The 22,694-nt window shown below is 37.8% G+C and overlaps 1 protein-coding gene across 6 annotated transcripts in view; it reads right to left on the bottom strand.

The window, feature by feature from the left end:
* Nucleotides 1-22,694, bottom strand: part of ACYP2 (acylphosphatase 2) — a 343,289-nt gene that overhangs the window by 161,732 nt on the left and 158,863 nt on the right. For 5 of the 6 annotated variants that reach the window (XR_008522138.2, XM_054547575.2, XM_054547574.2 and 2 more), the window contains 2 exons: nt 12,256-12,272; nt 8,978-9,087 (listed from right to left, as the gene is read on the bottom strand). Coding sequence is in view for 5 of the 6 variants with exons in the window: in XM_002812035.4 (XP_002812081.1) it covers nt 8,978-9,087; nt 12,256-12,272 (127 nt within the window). In the remaining variant the exon portion in view is untranslated. Of the gene's footprint in view, nt 1-4,304; nt 5,818-8,977; nt 9,088-12,255; nt 12,273-22,694 lie in introns of those variants that run through there. The other variant, XM_024242450.3, reaches the window with a different exon arrangement.

The raw sequence follows: 22,694 nt of genomic DNA on the forward strand, positions 1-22,694 counted from the left end.
AGGTCCCTGTCTCTACAAAAAATTTAAAAATTAGCTAGGCATGGTGGTGCACACCTGCAGTCCTAGCTACTCGGGAGGCTGAGGTAAGAGGATCACTTGAGCCCAGGAGATCAAGGCTGCAGTGAGCTATGATTGTGCCACTGCACTCCAGCCTAGGCAACAGAGCAAGATCCTGCCTAAAAACAAAAAGAAAGAAGGAAAGCAAGTGGAGGAGGAGTAACTATACAGTAAACCAAAGGATGTTACAGACTAAGTGCCTGCAAAAATAAGAGAAACAAGTAAGCTCACCCCCATGGACCTCACAGAAGACTCGGGATTTGGTGACACCACTGCAGAAGACAGAATACATAGATCTGACATTTGGAGATTCACTAACAAAAATGCCAGTTCCCCACCCAGTCACCACCATTCCTCAAGCCCAAAAGTCTACATATTGGAAAATTTCCTTAAGTTCTGCTTATTATTAGCTGTTTTGATTTATGACTAAGTTACTGAAAATATGATTGTAAGGAAAGCGGCAACATAAAAGATAAGCAAAACAAGCAAACAGGAGAAAAATGGAAAGAAGAAGAGAAGGAAAAGAAAAGTAACTTAGAGAAAATAGAAACAATGCAAAAAGCAGCCAGGCACGGTGGCTCACACCTGTAATCCCAGCACTTTGGGAGGCTGAGGCTGGCAGATCACCTGAGGTCAGGAGTTCAAGACCAGCCTGGCCAACATGGTGAAACCTCCATCTCTACTAAAAATACAAAAATTAGCTGGGTGTGGTGGCGGATGCCTCTAATCCCAGCTACTCGGGAGGCTGAGGCAGGAGAATTGCTTGAACCTGGGAGGTGGAGGTTGCAATGAGCCAAGATCACGCCACTGCACTCTAGCCTGGGCAACAGAGCGAGACTCTGTCTCAAAAAAAAAAAAAAAAAAAAAGAGACAATGCAAAAAGCAGAATACTTTGAAAAGAAAGATACACACAATATTCTCAGAGACATTTGGGGAAAACAACTACAAGAATGAGATGCTATGAAAGAGAAACAATTAAGATAGAGCAGCAGAAACAAACAAAAATAATAGAAAGGTTGGAAGACAAAGTTGAGCTAATTTCCTACATAATAACATATGGAAACTAGGTGAGAAAAGTTTAAAATCAGGGGCCGGGCGTGGTGGCTGACACCTGTAATCCCAGCACTTTGGGAGGCCATGGCAGGCGGATCACTTGAAGCCAGGAGTTCAAGACCAGACTGGCCAACAGGGTAAAACCCAGTCTCTAATTAAAAAAAATAAGTAAATAAAGGATTGGGTCCATATAGAAGTTCTAAAAGAAGAGGGTCCAAAAGAGATAGGGAAGGAAATTGTCAAAGAAAAAACATTCTCCTCCAAGTGCATTTACAGCAAAATTAAAACATGCACAAAGGCAGATGGTTGTGAAAATGGAGAAGAGAGATAAGTGGAATATCTGACAAACTTTCTGAGGGAATAAACAGGTATAACTCCTAATCCTTTGTATTCGAATGACATCAAACCTCTCAACAGCAACACTGTAAATTATGGAACTATGCCTTCAAAATTCTTAGTGTGAGATTATTTTTGGCATAGAATTTTGTAAGTCAATCAGTCAAGCACAAGGGTAAATGAAGGCATGCAGAGATGCAACCTTTTTGCCTCTCATGCACCTTTCCTTCGGAAGCTTATACAGAATTATGTTTCTGCAAAATAAGAGAATAAATCAAGAATGATTAAAACATATGATTAAGGACACAGGAGCCTGCTCCACAGGAAAGCAGGAAAGAGAAACACCAGAGTGACAGTTGTGCCGCAAACCCAGACCCAGACTGGAAGACAGGCCTCCAGGAAAAAGTGTGACAGACAGGTTGTGTGATGCACTTTGACATTTGCACATAGATCTGTGTGGGATTTTGAATATGTATTGATGGGTATATAGAGTTTCTGTTTTCTGTATATAGTCAAACATTAGATTGAACAACATGAAATTGTTGTTTTATAGATTAAAATATTGTCAAGTATTGATAGTTTAATATCATTTGACCAAATTTACAGGTGAATAATATAATGCCGGAAATTTGCTTTAAATACTCTAACAATGACAAAAAAAAGGTGAAGGAATATATGAAACAAGAATGTCTGAAAGTATACTGTTATTGAAAGTGGGTAATGGGCACATGAGCTTCACTGTCCTTTTATCTCTATTCATGTATGTGTTTGAAAATCCCGTCATAAAAAAAATGTAAAAAGAGAAAAGTATGGCAACACCAAAATGTACATTTTAATAATCTTTCAGACACTGAACTAATCCTAGGACTGCTTGCCCCAGCCTGTTTGGAAAGTGGGAAAAATCAGTTCCTTCATTCAAGCACTTTAATCAGGTATCCTGTTACTTGCAGCCTAAAGCATCCTAATTTAATCATAGATCCTAACTGATCAATCCAAAATATATCATGTCATTTATCACAAGGATTTAACAAAATTTTTTAAGTAGAAATCTTCTAGGCCTCGTTCTCAGATTATGATCAAATAAAAATAGAAATAAATAATAAATGATTACTTTAAAAGTTTTAACTGGGAATTTTACAAACACAAACTCAGAATCCCATTAGTTACAGTATTAGTTCAAAGAAGAAATAAAAAGTGAAATTACAAACTATCCAGAAAGCAAGGAAGGAACATTTACTACCAAAACCAATGGAAAAGAAAAAAACTGTATTCGGGAGAAAATGCCTAATCACCTTCATTGTTAACTTTAAAAAACTAAAAACAAAAGCAACTAGGACTCATATTGAAGACTTAGAGGAGCAACAAAGAAAGAAAGAAGAGGAAATTAATAAAGATGGAAGTTGAAATTAATGAAATGTAACCCCCCCAAAAAATATAATCAATAAATCTAAAAGCTGTTTTTTAAAAATATACCAATGAAATAGATAAATTCTGTCAGAGCCTGATTAAGGAAAAAGGAAGAGAAAATGAAGTTACACAAGATTAGGAATTTTCAAAGGGCATATAAGCACAGATACAAAAGAGATTTTTTTTTTGGGGGGGCGGACAGAGTCTTGCTCTGGAGCCCAGGCTAGAGTGCAGTGGCATGATCTTGGCTCACTGCAACCTCCGGCTCCTGGGTTCGAGCAATTCTCCTGCTTCAGCCTTCCCAGTAGCTGGGATTACAGGTGTGTACCACCACGCCCGGCTAATTTTTTGTATTTTTAGTAGAGACAGGGTTTCACCATGTTGGCCAGGCTGGTCTCAAACTCCTGACCTCATACTCTGCCCACCTCAGCCTCCCAGAGTGCTGGGGTTACAGGCGTGAGCCACCGCACCTGGCCGAGATTTTTTAAATTATAAAATTTATCGCAACAAATTTGAAAACCTAGAAAAATTGGATAATTTCCTAGCAAAATAAAAAGGAATCCAAACACATCTGGAAAACTCAGCTATATCAGTTACTTGCCGGGTGCAGTGGCTCACACCTGTAATCCTAGCACTTTGGGAGGCCAAGGCAGGAGGATCGTTTGAGCTCGGAAGTTCAACACCAGCCTGGGCAACGTAATGAGACCTCACCTCCACAAAAAAATGTTTAAAAATTAGCTGGATATGGTGGTGCATGCCTGTATTCCTAGGTACTTGGGTGGCTGAGATGGAAGCATCACTTAAACCCAGCAGGTCAAGGCTGCAGTGAGCTGTGATTGTGCCATTGCACTCCAGCTTGGGTGACAGAGCAAAATGTTTTGTCAAAAAACAAACATACCAGTTACCACAGAGTAGATTGAAAAGGTGGTTAAAAGTCAACATTGAGAAGGCAGCAGGACCAGGTGATTTCCTAATTTGTTTCCACTAACCTAAGAACAGTAATTCTGATATTTTAGTTATTCCAGAATGAAGAGAAGGATGGAAAACTTCCTAGTATGTTTTATGAAGCCAATAAAACTTTAAAATCAAAACATGATAGAATACCCCCCCCCACCCCAAAAAAAAAAAAAACAGCTGGGTGCGGTGGCTTATGCCTGTAATCCCAGCATTTTGGGAGGCCGAGACAGGCAGATCATGAGGTCAGGAGTTCGAGTCCAGCCTGTGAATATGGTGAAACCCTGTCTCTACCAAAAATACAAAAATTAGCTGGGAGTGGTGGCATATGCCTCTAGTCCCAGCTACTCGGGAGGCTTAGGCAGAAGAATTGCTTGAACCCAGGAGGCAGAGGTTGAAGTAAGCCAAGATCGTGCCATTGCACTCCAGCACGGGTGACAAAGCGAGACTCCACAAAAACAAAACAAAACAAAACAAAAAAAACCTTACGTGACTTATATATATACAAAAGTTCTAAATAAAATATTGGCAAGCAATACTTGGCAATTCAGCAATAATTTAAAAGAATAACACACTGTAACCAATCAAAGGCTAATTCAAGGAATGCAAGAGTAAAATTTATTGTGATAAAGTATATTTACCTAAAACCAACAGCAAACATCTTTTTACTAGGTGAAACAATAAAACTATTTCAAATAAAATCAGAAACCAAATAGGCATGCCTGCTATGGCTATTATTATTCAACATTGTCATGAGAGGTCTGACAAATAAAGTCATTGAAAAAAAGATACGTCATTTTTACTAATTGCATAACTGTATTTTTTAAAAACCCAATAGACTATAGTTTTTTAAAAAACTGATAGAATTAATAAGAATATTTGATAAGGTAATACTATGATATCTAATTAATATACAAAAGTCATTAGATATTCCATATTTAAGCAGGAACAACTAGAAACATAAATAGGAAAGAAATCCATATACAGTAGTGAAAAAGTCATTAAGATACTTAGAAGTAAACTTACCAAGAAAAGTATAAAAACCTATATAAAGAAAACCATAAAATCATACTGAAGGATAAATTTTAAAATCTAAGCAAATGGAACAACATCTGTGTGTTCTTAAATGGGAAGATTTAATACCATAAAAATGTCACTTCTGTCTTTATTTTTATTTTTTATTTTTTTTTGGGACAGGCTACTCCCATTGCCCAGACTGGAGTGCGGTGGTGCAATCTCAGCTCATTGCAACCTCCGCCTCCCAGACTCAAGCGATTCTCCTGCCTCAGCCTCCCAAGTAGCTGGGACAACAGGCGTGTGCCACCAACCCCAGCTAATTTTTGTATTTTTTGTAGTGACAGGATCTGGCTGTGTTGGCCAGGCTGGTCTTGAACTCCTGAACTCAAGTGATCCGCCTGCCTCAGCCTCCCGAAGTGCTGGGATTACAGGCATGAGCCACCGCACCCAGCCAAAATGTCACTTCTCTTAATTTCATAAGAATGCCCAATTAAAAAGCAAATACAATAATGGGATCCTAAGACATAAAATGGACATTAGGTAAAAATTGAAATCTAAATAAATAGGGATTTTAGTTAATACTAATGTATCCATATTGGTCCATTAATTGTTAACATACGTACCATATTAATGTAAAATGTTAATAGGAGGAAAACTGTGTGGGGAGTATATGGAAACTCTCTGTACTATCTTCACAATTTTTCTGTAAATATAAAACTGTTCTCAAAAATAAAGTTTATTTTTGTAATCCCAGCACTTTGGGAGGCTGAGGCAGGAAAGTCATTTGAAGCCAAGAGTCCTATACCAGCCTGAGCAACATAGTGAGACACTATCTCTACAACAACAACAACAACAACAACAAAATATATATATATATACACACACACACACAAATTAGCCAGCAGGTGCACTCAGGAGGTTGACATGGGAAGATCACTTGAGCCCAGAAGGTCAAGTCTGCAGTGAGTCTAGATCAGACCATTGCACTCCAGCCTAAGAGACAGAGCAAGACCCTTGTCTCAAAAAATAAATAAATACATAAAGTTTATCTTAAAAGCATATGTGTGAGACAATCACGTAAGTTTTTTTTTAATAAACAGAATAGAATTCCAGTTAAATAGGTAAAAGTATCTTAAAGTTTAGAGAGGAAACAAATGCCCAAGAAAGCACATAAAAGAATCAAAAAGAACAGTGAGAGGAAATATACTGTGGAGATAGTATAATTAAATCAATATGGTATACTGATGTAGGAACAGAGAAATAGATCAGTGGAACAGAATAGAGAATTCAGAAATAAAATCCAGTTTATATGAGATTTTAACATATGACAAAAATGTATTTCAATGCAATGGGGGAAAGGGGGATTATTTAGTAAGTGGTGCCGGGACAACTGGCTATTCATCTGGTAGAAAACAGTTGGTCCAATATCTCATCTTATAAATAAAAAACAAATTCCAGATGGAGTAAATGCTTAAATGTAATAAATAGAACATCAAGTTAGAAGAAAATGTGGGAGACAACACTTACAATCTGTTTCTTAACCAGAGAGAAAAAAATAGCCATATTTGAGTTAATAAAAATGAAAAACAATTTATGTTGCAAAGCTATCATAGACAAAACTAATAGGCAAATTATAGATTTGGGAAAATACCTGCAAAAGTGATAACAGATAATGGGTTAGTAACCATGACCAATATACAAAGAGCTTTTGAAAATTGGCAAGAGACAAGCAACTCGATAGAAAAATGGGTAAAGGATGTGAAAAGGGAGTGCATGAGAACAAATTCACAGACATAAGCATAAAGATGCTCCAACTTACTAGTCATTAGAGAAATGCAAATTACAGCAAAAAATAATAATCACTCACAACCAATCAGAAAAAAGAAAAATTAGAGAGTACAATACCAATTGCTGACAGGATGAGGAGGAAAACAATGTAAATTGTTTACAGCTGTTTTGTAAAGCAGTCTGACAAATATTTTTACATTAAAAATACACGACACTTCAACCAACAAATCACACTCCTGGGAATCTATGCAATCAAAATAAAATCACCAATAAAATTTTATTGCAGCATTGCTCTTATTGCAAAAAACAAGAAAGAAAAAAATGAATTTCCAGCAATAAGGTAATAATAAATCTATATATTGTGGAATATTAAGTAGCCAATAAAAAGAATGAATTAGAGATTACCATTTGACTTGAAAGGATTTTCCTGGATGTATCTTTGAGTGATAAAGTAAGATACAGAGAAGGGAATACACCATATCCCATTTTTAAAAAGCAAATATTGAACAAAACCCATAAAAGTGTGTGTGTGCACCCACGTGTGTGTGTGTGAGAGAGAGAGAATGTGAACATGGAGACAAGCAGAAGAATACACACTAGCTTGCTAACACAGGTTACTTAAGAAGGGTGGTGGAGAATGCAGGGGTTGAAAAGAAAACATCAGCACAATGTATGGTATGATTTCATTTATGTTAAGCAAATTAATCAATGACCCTCTATAATGTGGATTAGGAATATAACACGATCGGTATGAGCTTCTATCTTCCACATAGTCCCCCTATATTATTAAAAATAATAATATAGTTTTAAAAACTATATTATTATTTTTTCTAGGCTCCCTCGAATCATGGGACATAGTCTCTACTTTAAAACTTCCTCACAATCATTTGGCATTTTCTCTTCCATTGAACTATCAGTTCTGTACAACGAAAGTCCCAAAATTTCTTGTACATTTTGTGACAATTCTACTTAAAAATATTGTTTTTCATTAACTGTCACCCCACAGTTTGTGAAACTGAATTTTTGGACCCCACTTTTCAATTTAAGGTATAGTTTTACACACAAACACAAGTATGCACCTAAACATTCAAAAATGAGAAAAATAAGGAGTTGATAATTATATATTTACTGTTTACTGAAATGTCCAGAAAATAAAAACACAAATTATGGAAAAATATGCACAAGGTATTCTATTTCAGTAAAAATCAGCAAAACCTTACTTACAAATGCATACTTAACTATTTTTAAGTGAAAGAGAAAGCTGTAGGAAGTATTCCTTGTCACACGTTAATAAAGGGGAGGAAAATAGACAGAAAAGTACACATTACAAGTTCCACCTTTATACATCTCAGTGTTACGTTACTTCACTTATTACAATAAGCAAAAACTATTGCTTTGGAAATCTAAAAATATTGAGTAATGAAAACAAAGATAAATTGCAAACAATAAAATAAATTGAGTGTTACTTAGTACCTACCTCATAAGATCTGTTGTGAAGATTAAGTGAGATAATTCATGTAAGGTGCTTAGCATATTGCCCAACATGTAAATGCTGAACAAATGTTAGCTATTTTTTAATTTAAAAAAAAAAAAGACTACAAAGAGCAGTGGAAATTATGAAGCTGAAAACACAAGGCTTTTGAAAACGTCATTGTGTACACAGGGCATTTTTCCCCATATTACTGAATCTGGCCTCTTTTGGACTTCAAGGATTCATAGTTTGGTAACCATCCAGCTCATTAAATACATTCTCATTGGCAGGAAAAATAAAATTACAATTAGATAAATAAGGCACTTACAACAAAAAGGAGATGGCAATCTTTTTGCCTGGAATGCTACCCTAAGAACTTCACGAACCATCCTAAGGCACTATGCATCTGTCACAACACTTCAAATGAGAACTACTTGGGCCCTGGACATCTCCCTAATGCTGGAGGAGATGCAACAGGACATACAGATTGGAGAGGGAAGCCACAATTCTTCTCGAGGCCAGCCCAAGTGGGAAGTCCATTCCTAAACATAGAAATGCTACTCCCACCTCTGAGAATTTCTTCACAGGCCTGCCTACAAACATATTAGTTTGATTATAATCTACAAACAAAATCTGGTCCATCAATACTATTCTTACTGTCCAATGAAACATTAAAATAGCCTCATAAGGCCAGGCACGGTCGCTCACACCTGTAGTCCCAGCTACTTGGGAGGCTGAGTCAGGGGGATCTGAGCCTGGAAGGCAGAGGTTGTAGTGAGCCGAGATTGTGCCACTGCACTCCAGCCTGGGCAACAGAGCAAGACCATGTCTTAAAAAACTAAAAAACAGCAGCCTCATAAATTTCATGTACATGTTATTAATTTTACTACTCACATGGAATTGACTTTGTCTTCTGGCCCCTGCACTTGGCCTGTCACGGTGCCTTTGCTGGTATTCTTCACCCAGCCAACCACTCCTATTTTCCTAGCTTCATCTTCTGTATACTGGTTTCAGGAAAAAACAAGAAGAATAAAGTGCAGCATCAAAAGTTTGAATTTATAACATACTTGATTGTAATATCCAAAAAATGCTAACCTAATAATCATTTTTTGTAGTCTATGCCAACAATTGTATAGATGACCTACAGTAACCTCTATTTATAAGAACCTTCACATAAACGGTATCTTTTGTTAAATTCCACTTTCAGTAAAAACAATTCCACTTTCATAAAAACATTATGAAAAACTACGCTGAGAGTGAGAATTATTTCAGAAACAGTTTCTACGATGTGTTTTTGGATACATAAAATTTAGCTGCATTGCCCTTAAGACTGCTAACACTAAATTACATTGTTAACCTGGGTTCCAAATGATAATCAATCCAAGATTCTCAATCACTGAGAAAAAACATATACAATTATGATCAACATAGAGTATTGATAAGCAGAAATAGAGACTAAAACACTTTGAAATTTCCAGCAAAAATTAGAGAAAATCATTTTAATAAGAAAATTATAAACAACCCCATTAAAAAGTAGGCAAGGACACGAACAGACACTTCTCAAAAGTAGACATATGTGTGACCAAGAAGCATATGAAAAAAAGCTCAATATCACCAATCATTAGAGAAATGCAAATCAAAACCACAAAGAGATACCTTCTCACACTAGTCAGAATGGCCATTATTAAAAAGCCAAAAAATAACAGATGCTGGCCAGGTTGCAGAGAAAAGGGAATGCTTACAAACTGTTGGTGGGAGTGCAAATTGTTCCAACCACTGTGGAAAGCAGTGTGTGGCAATTCCTCAAAGAGCTAAAAACAGAACTACTATGCGACCCAGCAATCCAATTATTGGGTATATACCCAAAAGAATATAAATTGTTTCATCATAAAGACACATGCACACATATGTTCACTACAGCAGTATTCACAATAGCCAAGACATGGAATCAACCTAAATGCCCATCAATGGTAGACTGGATAAAGAAAATGTGGTACACATACACCATGGAATACCATGCAGCCATAAAAAAGAATGAGATCATGTTCTTTGAAGGAACATGAATGAAGCTGGAGGCCATTATCCTTAGCAAACTAACACAGGAATAGAAAACCAAATACTGCATGTTCTCACATATAAGTGGGAGCTAAATTATGAGACTACATGGACACGAAGAGGGGAACAACAGACACTGGGGCCTACCTGAGGGTGGAGAGTGGGAGGAGGGAGAGGAGTAGAAAAAAATAACTCTTGGGTACTAGGCTTAGTACCTGGCTCATGAAATACTCTGTATACTAAGCCGCCATGACACGAGTTTACCTATATAACAAACCTATACGTGTACCACTGAACCTAAAATAATTTTTTTAAAAAAAGAAAGAAAATTAAACTAGCAAGAACACTAGCATAAACATTCTGGTTTGCAGAGTTATTATAAGACTAAAACGTTCTGATGTTTTCTGTTGGCTCTGGACGTGGCACAGAAATGTTATAATTGTCTATGGGTAGATTTATCTTTCCTATTAATAGTCTTTTAAAATTTCCTTTTTCTAGCTCCAAATTCAGTTATGCTATGTAAGTAGCAACATTTTGATTTTGAATTATTTTAACTACATCATACTAAAATTTCTATTGATCCAGTCTACTAGAACTCTTTTTTTTTCTTTTCAGATGGAATTTCACTCCTGTCGTCCAGGCTGGAGTACAGTGGCGCCATCTCGGCTCTCTGCAACCTCTGCCTCCCAAGTTCAAGCCATTCTCCTGCCTCAGCCTCCCAAGTAGCTCAGATTACAGGCATCTGCCACCATGCCCAGCTAATTTTTGTATTTTTAGTAGAGATGGGGTTTCACTGTGTTGGCCAGGCTGGTCTTGAACTCCTGCCCTCAGGTGATCCAACTGCCTCAGCCTCCCAAAGTGCTGGGATTACAGGCACGAGCCACTGCACCCGGCCTTAGAACTTTTCAAAAACATACTCTTCTCCCAGGGTGATCAAGATCTCTGCACGCCACATCCCCAGCTGTATGAAGCAACACAAATCAAAACGGTAATAGCTAAGACTGATGTAAGAGGTGGCCCTGAAAATAAGTCACTTTCTTATTAGATAATAATGAAAAGAGAGACAATCTGAATTTTGGGGGATGGGGCTGCCTCATAATAGATAGAGATTTTACCAATGGGAAAATATTGGAACCCTCAGGAGTTGGGAACCAGGGACCTAATCTAGTGACCCAGCTCAGACAGTAGGTGAAAATGCATGCCACAATTAACTTGTAGAAAAGGAGTACTTAAAAAAAAATAAAAATTTAAAAGCAACATGGAGCCAGGCATGGGCACTTTGGGAGGCCAAGGCAGGTGGATCACTTGAGGTCAGGAGTTCAAGACCAGCCTAGGCAATATGGTGAAACCCTGTCTCTATTAAAAATTTTAAAAAATTAGGTGGGCTGGGCATGGTGGCTCACGCCTGTAATTCCAGCACTCTGGGAGGCTGAGGTGGCTGGATCACTTAAGGCTAGAAGTTCAAGACCAGCCTGGCCAACATGGTGAAATGCCATCTCTACTAAAAACAAAAAAGTAGCTGGACGTGGTAGCAGGCACCTGTAATCCCAGCTACTTGGGAGGGTGAGGCAGGAGAATCACTTGAGCCTGGAAGGCGGAGGCTGCAGTGAGCTGAGATCGCAACACTGTACTCCAGACTGGGCAACAGAGCAAGACTCTGTCTCCAAACTAAATAAATAAATAAATAAATTTTAAAACACAACATGGAGCTTAATCTGCTAAATCCTGGGAACCACTTCATTATGCAACATTAGCTTGTTTTGTTTTGCAGTGCAACATATGTACCCTTGCCTAGAGGATTTCTTCCATCCAGAACATGTAGAAAATCCCATACTTCGTATTCAATACACCTAATCAAAGCGTTTCATTAAAATCACCCAAAGAGAGGTACTTTTGAATATAGAAAATGTTAAGTAAATACTAAGAAGGGTACAATGTTTTTAGCATTAATAAAAATCTCAATCAGTAATTTCAAAGAAATACATATATTTCTTCATTTGCTGTCAAGGACAGGGAGTAAACAGTAGACTAGCGCCAAGTAGAAAACTGCCCTATCTCTGTAATTGGGAATAACAGTGGAAAAAAATGGCAAAATAATAAAGATTGTATTGACTTACCATTCTGAAGCAAACACCTGTATAAAAGAAAGATAAAAAGAATTGTCAGCTTGTCCTCCTTTAAAAAGTTATATATTTCCTGACTTAACTTTTATCTAGGTGGTCCCCATTTATCCTTGGTTTCACCTTCTGCATTTTCACTTAATCCTCAATCAACTGTGGTCCTACAATATTAAATTTAAAATTCCAGAAATAAACAATTCATAAGTTTTAAATTGAATGCCTTTCTGAGTAGCATAGTGAAATCTTATGCTGTCCCAGCCATGAATTATCCCTTTGTCCAGCAGATCCACACCGTAGACACTCTCTTGGTTATCAGATAGACTGACTTGGTGGTACTGCAGTGCTTGTGTTCAAGTTACCCTTATTTTACTTAATGATGACCCCCAAAGCACAAGAATAGTGATGCTGGCAAATGTGTCAAAGAGAAACCATAAAGTGCTTCCTTTAAGTGAAAAGGTGAAAGTTCTCGACTTGATAAGGAAAGAAAAACATTGTATGCTGACTCTGCTAAGATCTAAAGTAAAAACAATCTTCTGTCCATGAAACTGTGAAGAAGGAAAAAGAAATTCGTGCTAGTTTTGCTGTTATACTTCAAACTGTAAAAGTTATGGCCACAGTGTATGATAAATGCTTAGCATATCAAAGGTTCTACACTATCCGCAGTTTCAGGCATCCACTGGGGTTCCTGGACTGCATTCCGACCCAAGAACAAGGGGGAACCCCTGTATTTATTAAGTAGTAAGTAAATGAAATAAATAAAATGTTTCATCTGAATGTATTTAGAAAGTGTTTTTGAAAATCAGTTTCTTCTAAAATGAAAAGAGAAAAGGAAGACTTTTTGGAGAAAAATAGTAATATTCTGCTGAATCCAAATAAATAAATGCTGAAGCACATATTCATTCTATTTTTAAATGCTAAATAAAACAAAATAGTTACTACAGGTACAGTTGAGTATACTTGGCATAAAATTTAGCTGTCCTCAACTTTTAAGATATCATCTTAAAATGTAAGGACTAAATACAAATTTAAATGTAATAAAACATTTGTGTATTTTATTTCTAGTTACAGAATCAATGAAACTTATATCATGAAATGATATGCTTGACCATAACTTGGCTTCTGAAGCCTCAGTTCTTTCTTTCTTTCTTTCTTTCTTTATTTTCTACTTATTTATTTATTTATTTATTTTAGAGACAGGGTCTTGCTCTGCACCCAGGCTGGAATACAGTGATGCTATCGTAGCTCACTGCCCCCTCAAACTCCTGGGCTCAAGGGATCTTCCTGCCTCGCCTCCTGAGTAGCTGGGACTCCAGGCATGTGCCACTGTCCCTGGCTCTGAAGCCTCACTACTAATGGAAACTAACTGAAATGGAAATGATTCTTACAATCTCTACAGTGTAGATTACATTATGTTAATACTTTGAACCATGTAGGTTGGGAAGTATTGTTGCTCTTGGTTATGTTTGCCCTATCTAGACCATGATAAGCTGTTCTATATTGGCCAACTATGATGTTATCTTATACTTTGCTTACCCAGCCTGCAAAACTATGGGAGTCTCATCTCAGACAGAGGTCAAGAATACTATGGGACTTCATACCTTGGGTTGTCTAGAACCAAACATTGATACATACAGAACTGGGCCCTAGAGTGGGGGTGACACAAGAGACAAGCTGGTTCCAAATTATCAGGGATATGTATTTATTATATGGGACCCTTTAGGGAAAGGGAAGGCCTTCTTACATCTCTCCTGGGAATTGCAGCAATGACCCTAAATCACAGATCTCAAGTCAGTCCTTCAAATTGAAACTTGGAAAACTCTTGATCCAAAAGGATGAATTAGAACAGGCTTCTTTGGGATAGATATGCCCCACATCTGAGCTCCTACTTGAGAGTTGGTTAAAATAGGCCTAAGTAAAGAAACATCAGGAATGTATCAGGTGCAGAAATTCAGAGCTTGTTAGTACCTATTGCAACTTAGTTTTTATTCTACCTAGAACACATGGTAAATTTGGAAATTTACTTTTTCGTGCTCAAGAAGCGAAATGACAGAAAAAAAACCGTGCTTAAATTTAGAGGAGAGGACATAGCAATTAAAAAACACTGGGAATGGATAAACAACTGTGGTAGATCCACACAATGGAATACCATGCAGCTGCAGCAATAAAAAGGAATGAACCATGGATACAAGCAACAACATGTATGAATTACAAATGCATTATGGTAAGTAAGAGAGGCCAGACTCACACATACTGTGTAATTCCACTTTCTGGAAAAGGCAAAACTATAAGGACAGAAAACTGACTGTCAGTTGCCAAGGGCCAGGAGTAGAGGGGAGAGTGCTACAATGGCGGGTGAAGAACTTCGGGGTGATGGGACTGTTCTATATCTCAGTTGCGGTGAGGATTACATGACTGTATGCATTTGATAAAAATTCACTGGGCCGGGTGTGGTGGCTTACACCTGTAATCCGAGCACTTTGGGAGGCCAAGGCAGGTGGATCACCTGAGGCCAGGCGTTCAAGACCAGCCTGACCAATATGGTGAAATTCCATCTCTACAAAAATACAAAAATTAGCTGGGCATAATGGCGGGTGCCTGTAATCCTAGCTACTTGGGAGGCTGAGGCAGGAGAATCACTTGAGCCTGGGAAGTGGAGGTTTCGGTGAGCCAAGATCACGCCATTGCACTCCAGCCTGGGCAACAGAGCGAGACTCCATCTCAAAAAAAAAAAAAATCATTCAATTGTACACTATAAAAGGTGAATGTTGCTGAATTTATATTCTATCTCAATTGAAAAATAATACATTGGGAAAAAATACACTGGGAAGTCACAGGGGATGGATCAATCTCCAAAGAGTCCAAAAGGTGTTGATTCTACATACAGCAGTTAAGCCTGGTTAAGAGGATACAGAAGAAAGGATCGGTAGCTTAGATATTTTATGCAGTTTTGTAAGCAGATTTATAATTTCCTGATGGTAGTATACTGTGGTACCCAACAAATATGAAGGAAAAAAAGCAGCAAAGCAATAAAGACAGCATAGTATCACAAATGGAATTTTTATAGGGCTATAAAAATATTTCAAAAGATAGATGTTCAATGTGGAGGAATGATGAGTGAGAAGTATTGATCTGAAAGAGAATCAGAAAGGCAATCTGTTATATAGATGGATGGAAAGACATTAGCTAGTAGATATAAAAGGAATTAGCAGAAAATTCCAGAAACTTCAGGTCAACCAGACCAGGTAGGAGAGAGATAAAACAGGAAAGAAGACAGGCTGCACTGTGCAGGCAAAAGTGTGCAGTCTTTTTATCATAAGAGTAAGGGGATCCCAGAACACAGTAAGACACTGGCCAAGTAAGTAGACTGAAAGCTTTGGTCTAGGCTGTATTGTGTATATTCCCCTCTGAGTTCCTCAACCACTAACGGGCCCGAATATTAGCATTATGAAAAGAGAAAGCACATGCAATGGCAGTAAACAGGAATTAGAAACACGTGGTCCATCTCTTTCCTATTTAAAGAGTGGTCCATGAAACAGCAGCACCTGAGAGTTTTTTTTAGAAAATAAAATTCTTGGACCCCTCCTCCAAGGAACAGAAATGCTACAGGTGGAGCCCAGTAATCTGTTTTCACATGCTTTCCAGGCCATTCTTATGACCACTAAAGTTTACAGCCAATGGCTGACTCCCCCTTAAAGGAAGGTCTGGGAGAGATTTGAAAAGGGTTTATATTTCAGGTCAAGAATTGCATCAAAAGGAGAAAATTAAAATCTCGTAGGGTACCACAGATCTGATGCACGCTCCATCACACTGTTCAAGTTGGTGTTGGTAATAACTCATGTATTTGCATGTCATTGTTGCCTCACCTTTTTTTCACAAGTCAGAAGCATTACATGAAAGAAACCATGGATGATAAAAAGGCAACTCTCCCCTCCTGCACCCTAAAGGGACCTGACATTGGCATAGCCTAGGCAGCCTGTCACGTAGATTTCTCCCTCCATCTGTACCACTTACTAGTAGAAATACTGGAGCTGCCCAAAGAGGGAAACTGACAACATGCCCCTCAGTGAAGAGCAACATCCTTTCAACATTTACGAATCTCGAGCAGCCCTTCCACCATCTATTCATTGATGATGACAAAGACCATTAGCCTATGGTGATGGGGTTTGAGAAAATTTTTAAAGTGGAATCAAACACAGATATTCCACTATGTGTTGCAGTGTTAAGGAAATTACCTGCTCCAATCTATTGATGCAATATTTTATTCATACTAACATAATCTAAGAATGAGGTAACTCAGGTAAATCTAATAGGCACACAGTTAAACACTGATTATTGACTTAACAAACATTTTTCAATTGTCTAATTTTAAGTGCAAAGAATAAGATGAGTAAGACACAGTCCCTGCATCTAAGAGTTTACAATCTAGTGGGAAAGATGGACAAGTAAACTGGCAATTAAATATGGCAATTAAAATAATGGACAATTTAGAGCTGTAAAATCCATAAGCCTAGATACAAATTAGAGTTCCTAAGGCAGCCACATGACAGACAATCACTCTTGGGTGATTTTAGGGCAGGCTTGTTGAAAAACAGGTCTTAGAGCTGAGACTTCAATGATGAGCAAAAATTAGTATGATGAGAGTAGAACATTACAGATAGAAGAGCATGCTCAAAGGCCCGAGGTTTGAGATCAGGGCATATCTGGATACCACGCATAGTTAAATATTCAAACCCATGCATTGTACTCATTTTCTAAATTATTTCTAGGCCCCAGTCGTTACTGAAGATTTACTGAAAAACAGTTTAATTCTGTTCCAACTGTGTCTAGAAGAATGGGTGATAATGTTTATATACTTAAAGTTACCATAATCTTTCAACTCATCTACTATAAGAACCTCCTTAACTAGCCTCCCTGCTTCCAGTTCTGCCCCCCTACAGTGTATTCTCCATAAAGCACCCAACATGGTTTCCTTTTCTTAAGTAAAAATCAAAGCATTTCCTTCCCCAGCTTAAAAGTCCGCAGGGGCTCCCATTACACTGGAAATGAAATGTATTCTGGTTGCCACAGCCTCCTAATTCCTCTACCTCATATGCTAGTTCTCCCCTCTTTACTCACCCCATCCCAGACAGATATGCCTCCTTTGGACCCTTAAACATGCCAAGCCCCCTAGCCTTTGTACTGACTATTCCTTCTGCCTGAATCCTCTTCCCCCTGATATTCTCATTACTGGCTCCTTCCCCTTATTTATCTCTCCATACAAATGTCACCTCCTTAAAGAAATATTCCCCAACCAATTTATCTAAGACAGCAATGAGCCCCATGTTTCCTGCACATACATTGTTTACTTTTTGATTTCCTATCTTTATAGTAGATTGTCAGTTCCATAAGAACAGGAATTTTTCGGTCTTGTTTACTTACCACTGTGTCCCCAACACCTAGACCAGAGCTTGGCACATGGTTGTTGAATAAATGAATTTTTAAAAACCAGCTGATAAAGATTTATGTGAAATATTTAACTATCCTATAATAATTTACCATATAAATTATTATATATGTTTATTATATATGTATTATACATTTATATATAATAATATATCATTAATATTAACATATTGATTATATATTATATTTATTAACATATATTGTGAATATACATATAATCATATTTATTAGACTTTAAGTTTACTTTCAAAGTGATGATGCTAAATTTACTGCATTCAATGTTCTGGAAAGAATCTCAAGAATTCTGTGTTGATTCTAGCAGAACTTTACATAGTGATAATACATAATGACTGAATATATAATATACAAATATATGTAGACATACATGCTTAATGCTCACATATATCTCCATAATACATATCTATTTTATACAATAGATAGTACATACAGTATAATAGATAGCAAGAAGTTACTAATAATGCCTAAATTGACATTACGCATATAGATAACATTAGGCATATACATAGTATTAGTGCCAATCATAATCTTGAATGCTATAATCCTAAATGTTGAAATCCTGAAAGATCAAAATCCCTAAAGTCAGCCAGGTGTGGTGGCTTACACCTGTAAGCTCAGCATTTTGGGAGGCTGAGGCAGGAGGACTGATTGAGCCCAGGAGTTCGAGATCAGCCTGGGCAACATAGCAAGACTTCATTTCTGAAAGAAAAATAAAAATTTTAATTAAAAGTCTCAAAAGCCTAAAATCCCTAATGATTAAAATCCTGAAAATCACAATCCTGAAAGATTAAAATTCTGAATGGTAAAATCTAGAAAGCCTAATTCTGGGGATACGATTAGTACATGTTTGGTTGTGTGCATGATAGTTGTATCATGTTAGCTGCATCATGTTAAACAGAACTATTACCTTGTTATTGTCTTTATTTGGAAGTGAATTATGGTTTAAGGAGACACATATGGGTGCCAAATTGACAAGGGCTGGATTTGTGGACTTAATTTTAGGTGTCAATTTGACTGGATTAAGGAATACCTAGAAACCTGATAAAGCATTATTTTGGGTGTGTCTGTAAGGGTGTTTCCGGAGATTACTGTGAGTCTGAGTAGACCAAGTGGGGAAGATCTGCCCTCAGTGTTTTGAGTGTTTCAGAGAAGTGAAAATGCAGGCAAAAGATACAAGAAATCTCCCCTGCCAAATTATTCAATTGTGTATGACTTCCGCATCTTCACACATAGTACCACGCTTGCCCTAAAAAAAATCCTTCTTTTGTGCCAACTGAATGTTTTTTTAAAAAGAGGGGAAAAGGAAAAAAAATAACCTTCATCAGAGAATAAAAGGAATTTTTTTTAAAGAGATGGGGTCTCACTCTGTTGCCCAAGCTGGAGTGCAGTGGTGTGATCATAGCTCACTATGGTCTCAAACTCTTGGCCTTAACCAATTCTCTCACCTCAACATTCTGAGTAGCTAGAACTACAGGTGCACAGCACCACATCTGGATAATTTTAAAATTTTTGTAGAGATGGAGTCTCACTATGCTGCTCAGGCTAGTCTCAAACTTCTGGCCTCACTCAATCCAACTGCCTCAGCCTCCCAAAGCACTGGGATTACAAGCATGAGCCACTACGTCCAGCCAAAAAAAAACAGAATTTGAAAAGCTCAGTGACCTTCTGAATGAAAGGCACTTGCTGATACAGAGGTTCCTCCAGTGATACAAAACACATTAAATGATGAACTATTCTTGATCAGAGATCTGTCCATCAAAGAAGATAGACTTCTATTTATTAAACCACCCAATCTAACAAACAAAAACCAGTGCATTTTTCAGTTTGGCTAATGTGTGGCACTTTCAAAGCCATCCCCACCATTTTTTACCAATTGAATATGATTCATCCCCCTGTTGGATCTCAAAATTCTAGAACTTATCCACTCGTTTATGTATGAATAACTGGACAAAAAGGAATCTCTTTATAAAACACTTATTTGAAGATTTGGTGGATGTTGCAAAAGAAAATGGATTCAATTGAATCCCCAAATCATAATGACAGATAAAGTGCAATCAAAGCTTCTAAAAGTGAATTTCAAGATGTCACTAACAAAGTTCGTTTTTTCCATTCAGTCTGATGCATTTAGTGGAAAACTTAGATGAGTCGATTGGCCATGAGATATGGCAATGATGAAAACTTCAATTTAAAAATGTGTCATTTGTCTGCATTGGCTTTCCTTCCAGCTGATGAAATTCCAGGAGCCTTTTTTTTTTTTTTTTTTTTTTGAGACAGAGTCTCGCTCTGTTGCCCAGGCTGCAGTGCAGTGGCATGGTGCCATCTTGGCTCATTGCAACCTCCGCCTCCCAGCTTCAAGTGATTCTCCGGCCTCAGCCTCCAGAGTAACTGGGACTACAGGTGCATGCCACCACATCCGGCTAATTTTTTGTATTTTTGTAATTTTTGTATTTTTAGTAGAGATGGGGTTTCACCGTGTTAGCCAGGATGGTCTCAATCTCCTAACCTCATGATCCACCCACCTTGGCCTCCCAAAGTGCTGGGATTACAGGTGTGAGTCACTGCGCCCGGTCCAGCTTTTAATGGATTGAATCTGCATTTGCCTGAAGAAACCAGCAAAGTTACTGACTGGTTTAAAAATAATTATGTGCATGGTAGGATTAGAAGACATATAACAGTGCTGTTGTTTGATCACAAGTATAGTCTGCACTAAATTTGTAGTCTGTATATGAGTGCATGTAGAATGAATTTCCATGTATGCAAAACATAGAAGCATAGCACTGAAGATGGAAAACCTTAATAGGGGATGCTCATGTCACTGTATATCAAATCACAGAAGAATTTCAAACAGAGCAGTGCCATGTAGAATATGGATGTAAATGTATTTTCCAAAAAGAGCCATGTCCAAAAAAAAAAAAAAAACAGCTATTCATCATGAAGGAAGACTTCAAAATATAGGTAATGATTGTGAAAAGTTAGCCAATTCTTATGGACTACCTCCATGCAACTGCCTATAATCTATCACTGTAATATACTTTTTTGTATGTCAAATTTTTTTTTTTTTTTGAGACGGGGTTTCGCTCTTGTCACCTAGGCTGGAGTGCAGTTGCACAATCTCGGCTCACTGCAACCTCCACCTCCCGGGTCCAAGTTATTCTCCTGCCTCAGCCTCCCGAGTAGCTGGGATTACAGGCACACGCACACCACCATGCCTGGCTAATTTTTTGTATTTTTAGTAGAGACAGGGTTTTGCCATGTTGGGAAGGCTGGTCTCAAACTCCTGACCTCAGGTGATCCGCCTGCCTAGGCCTCCCAAAGTGCTGGGATTACAGGCGTGAGCCACTGCACCCAGCCAGAAACATAAACTTTGTAAAGACTTTTAGAGTTCTAATTTGTTTTATGCTTTTTTTTTTTTTGCAAATTTGACTCTACGAGTGTGTCACCACAATGCTGACTTAGTATTGTGTATGTATGTAAAAAATGTTGAAACTTCTTTAATAAATGAAGAGATGTCCTTTTTGTATATGTACATTTGTGAAAGATAAAATTTCTTGACATCCTGGCTTTTTGAGTGACTGCATATACAGTGGTGATCCATCACAATTTTTGATCAATCTCAACAAAAGACTTAGGTTGTCCATCAAGGTATGTCAGATGACCAGTTACAAAACTGGTTGCACACAATTACCAACCATAGTGATATGCATTTATACATTTTGCCTTTAGATCCACTTCCTTATGAATATAGTTCATCTGCTCGTAACTGTTACACCTATGTGACTGTCATCAGTATACCTGAGTGTGTACAGTTACAAAAATACATATGTTATTATTACCTACCTTCTTGTGCAAACTGGCCTATGAAGTTATTGTTGTTTTTTTAAATGTTTCTCAAATAAATCTCCTTTTTATTTTTATTTATTTATTTTTTTGAGTCGGAGTCTCTCTCTGTCGCCCAGGCTGGAGTGCAGTGGTGCGATCTCCGCTCACTGCAACCTCCGCCTCCCAGGTTCAAGCAATTCTCCCACCTCAACCTCCCAAGTAGCTGGGATTATAGGCGTGCACCACCATGCCCAGCTAATTTTTGTATTTTTAGTAGAAACCGGGTTTCTCCATGTTGGTCAGGCTGGTCTTGAATGCCTGACCTCAAGTGATCACCCACCTCGACCCCCCAGAGTGCTGGGATTACAGGCGTGAGCCACTGTGCCCAGCCTGAATCCCCTTTTTAATATGTTTAAAAACTAGTTTTGTCTTTGTTTTTGTTTTTGTTTTTTGAAACATAGTCTCATTCTTGTCCCCCAGGCTGGAGTGCAAAGCGTGATCTCGGCTCACCGCAACCTCCGCCTCCCAGGTTCAAGCAATTCTCCTGCCTCAGCCTCCCGAGTAGCTGGGATTACAGGCGCCTGCCACCATCTCCAGCTAATTTTTGTATTTTTAGTAGAGACGGGGTTTCACCATGTTGGCCAGGCTGGTCTCAAACTCCTGACCTCAGGTTATCTCCTCGCCTCAGCCTCCCAAAGTGCTGGGATTACAGGTATGAACCACTGCGCCCAGCCAAAAATCAGTATTTTAAATACTCTTTGAATGATTTTTTCCAGATTATATTTTTGGGATTTTGATCTTTCAGAACTGTGATTTGGGGGATTTTAGACTTTAAGGATTTTGATGTTTTGGAATTTCAACATGCAAGATTATGGCGTTTGGAATTGTATCTTTCAGGATTATGGCCCAAACACACATAGTATATACATAATAAAGACATAAAAACCACAAGACTTTAAAAATATATGGTCAAATTGGTTGTTTTATAGAATATACAGGATTTGGGGTTGGAAACTGGAGCAGGATATGGTCCTGTTGCTTTTTATCACCAGCTTTTCTACACTATTTTATTTTATTTTTTTTTAATCCACGTGCATACGTTAATTTGATTTAAATTTTCAAAGTTTTAAATGTAAAAGCATTTGGGGCAGGGCATG

Source organism: Pongo abelii, chromosome 12 (assembly GCF_028885655.2).
Source record: "Pongo abelii isolate AG06213 chromosome 12, NHGRI_mPonAbe1-v2.0_pri, whole genome shotgun sequence".
NCBI classification, from domain to species: domain Eukaryota; kingdom Metazoa; phylum Chordata; class Mammalia; order Primates; family Hominidae; genus Pongo; species Pongo abelii.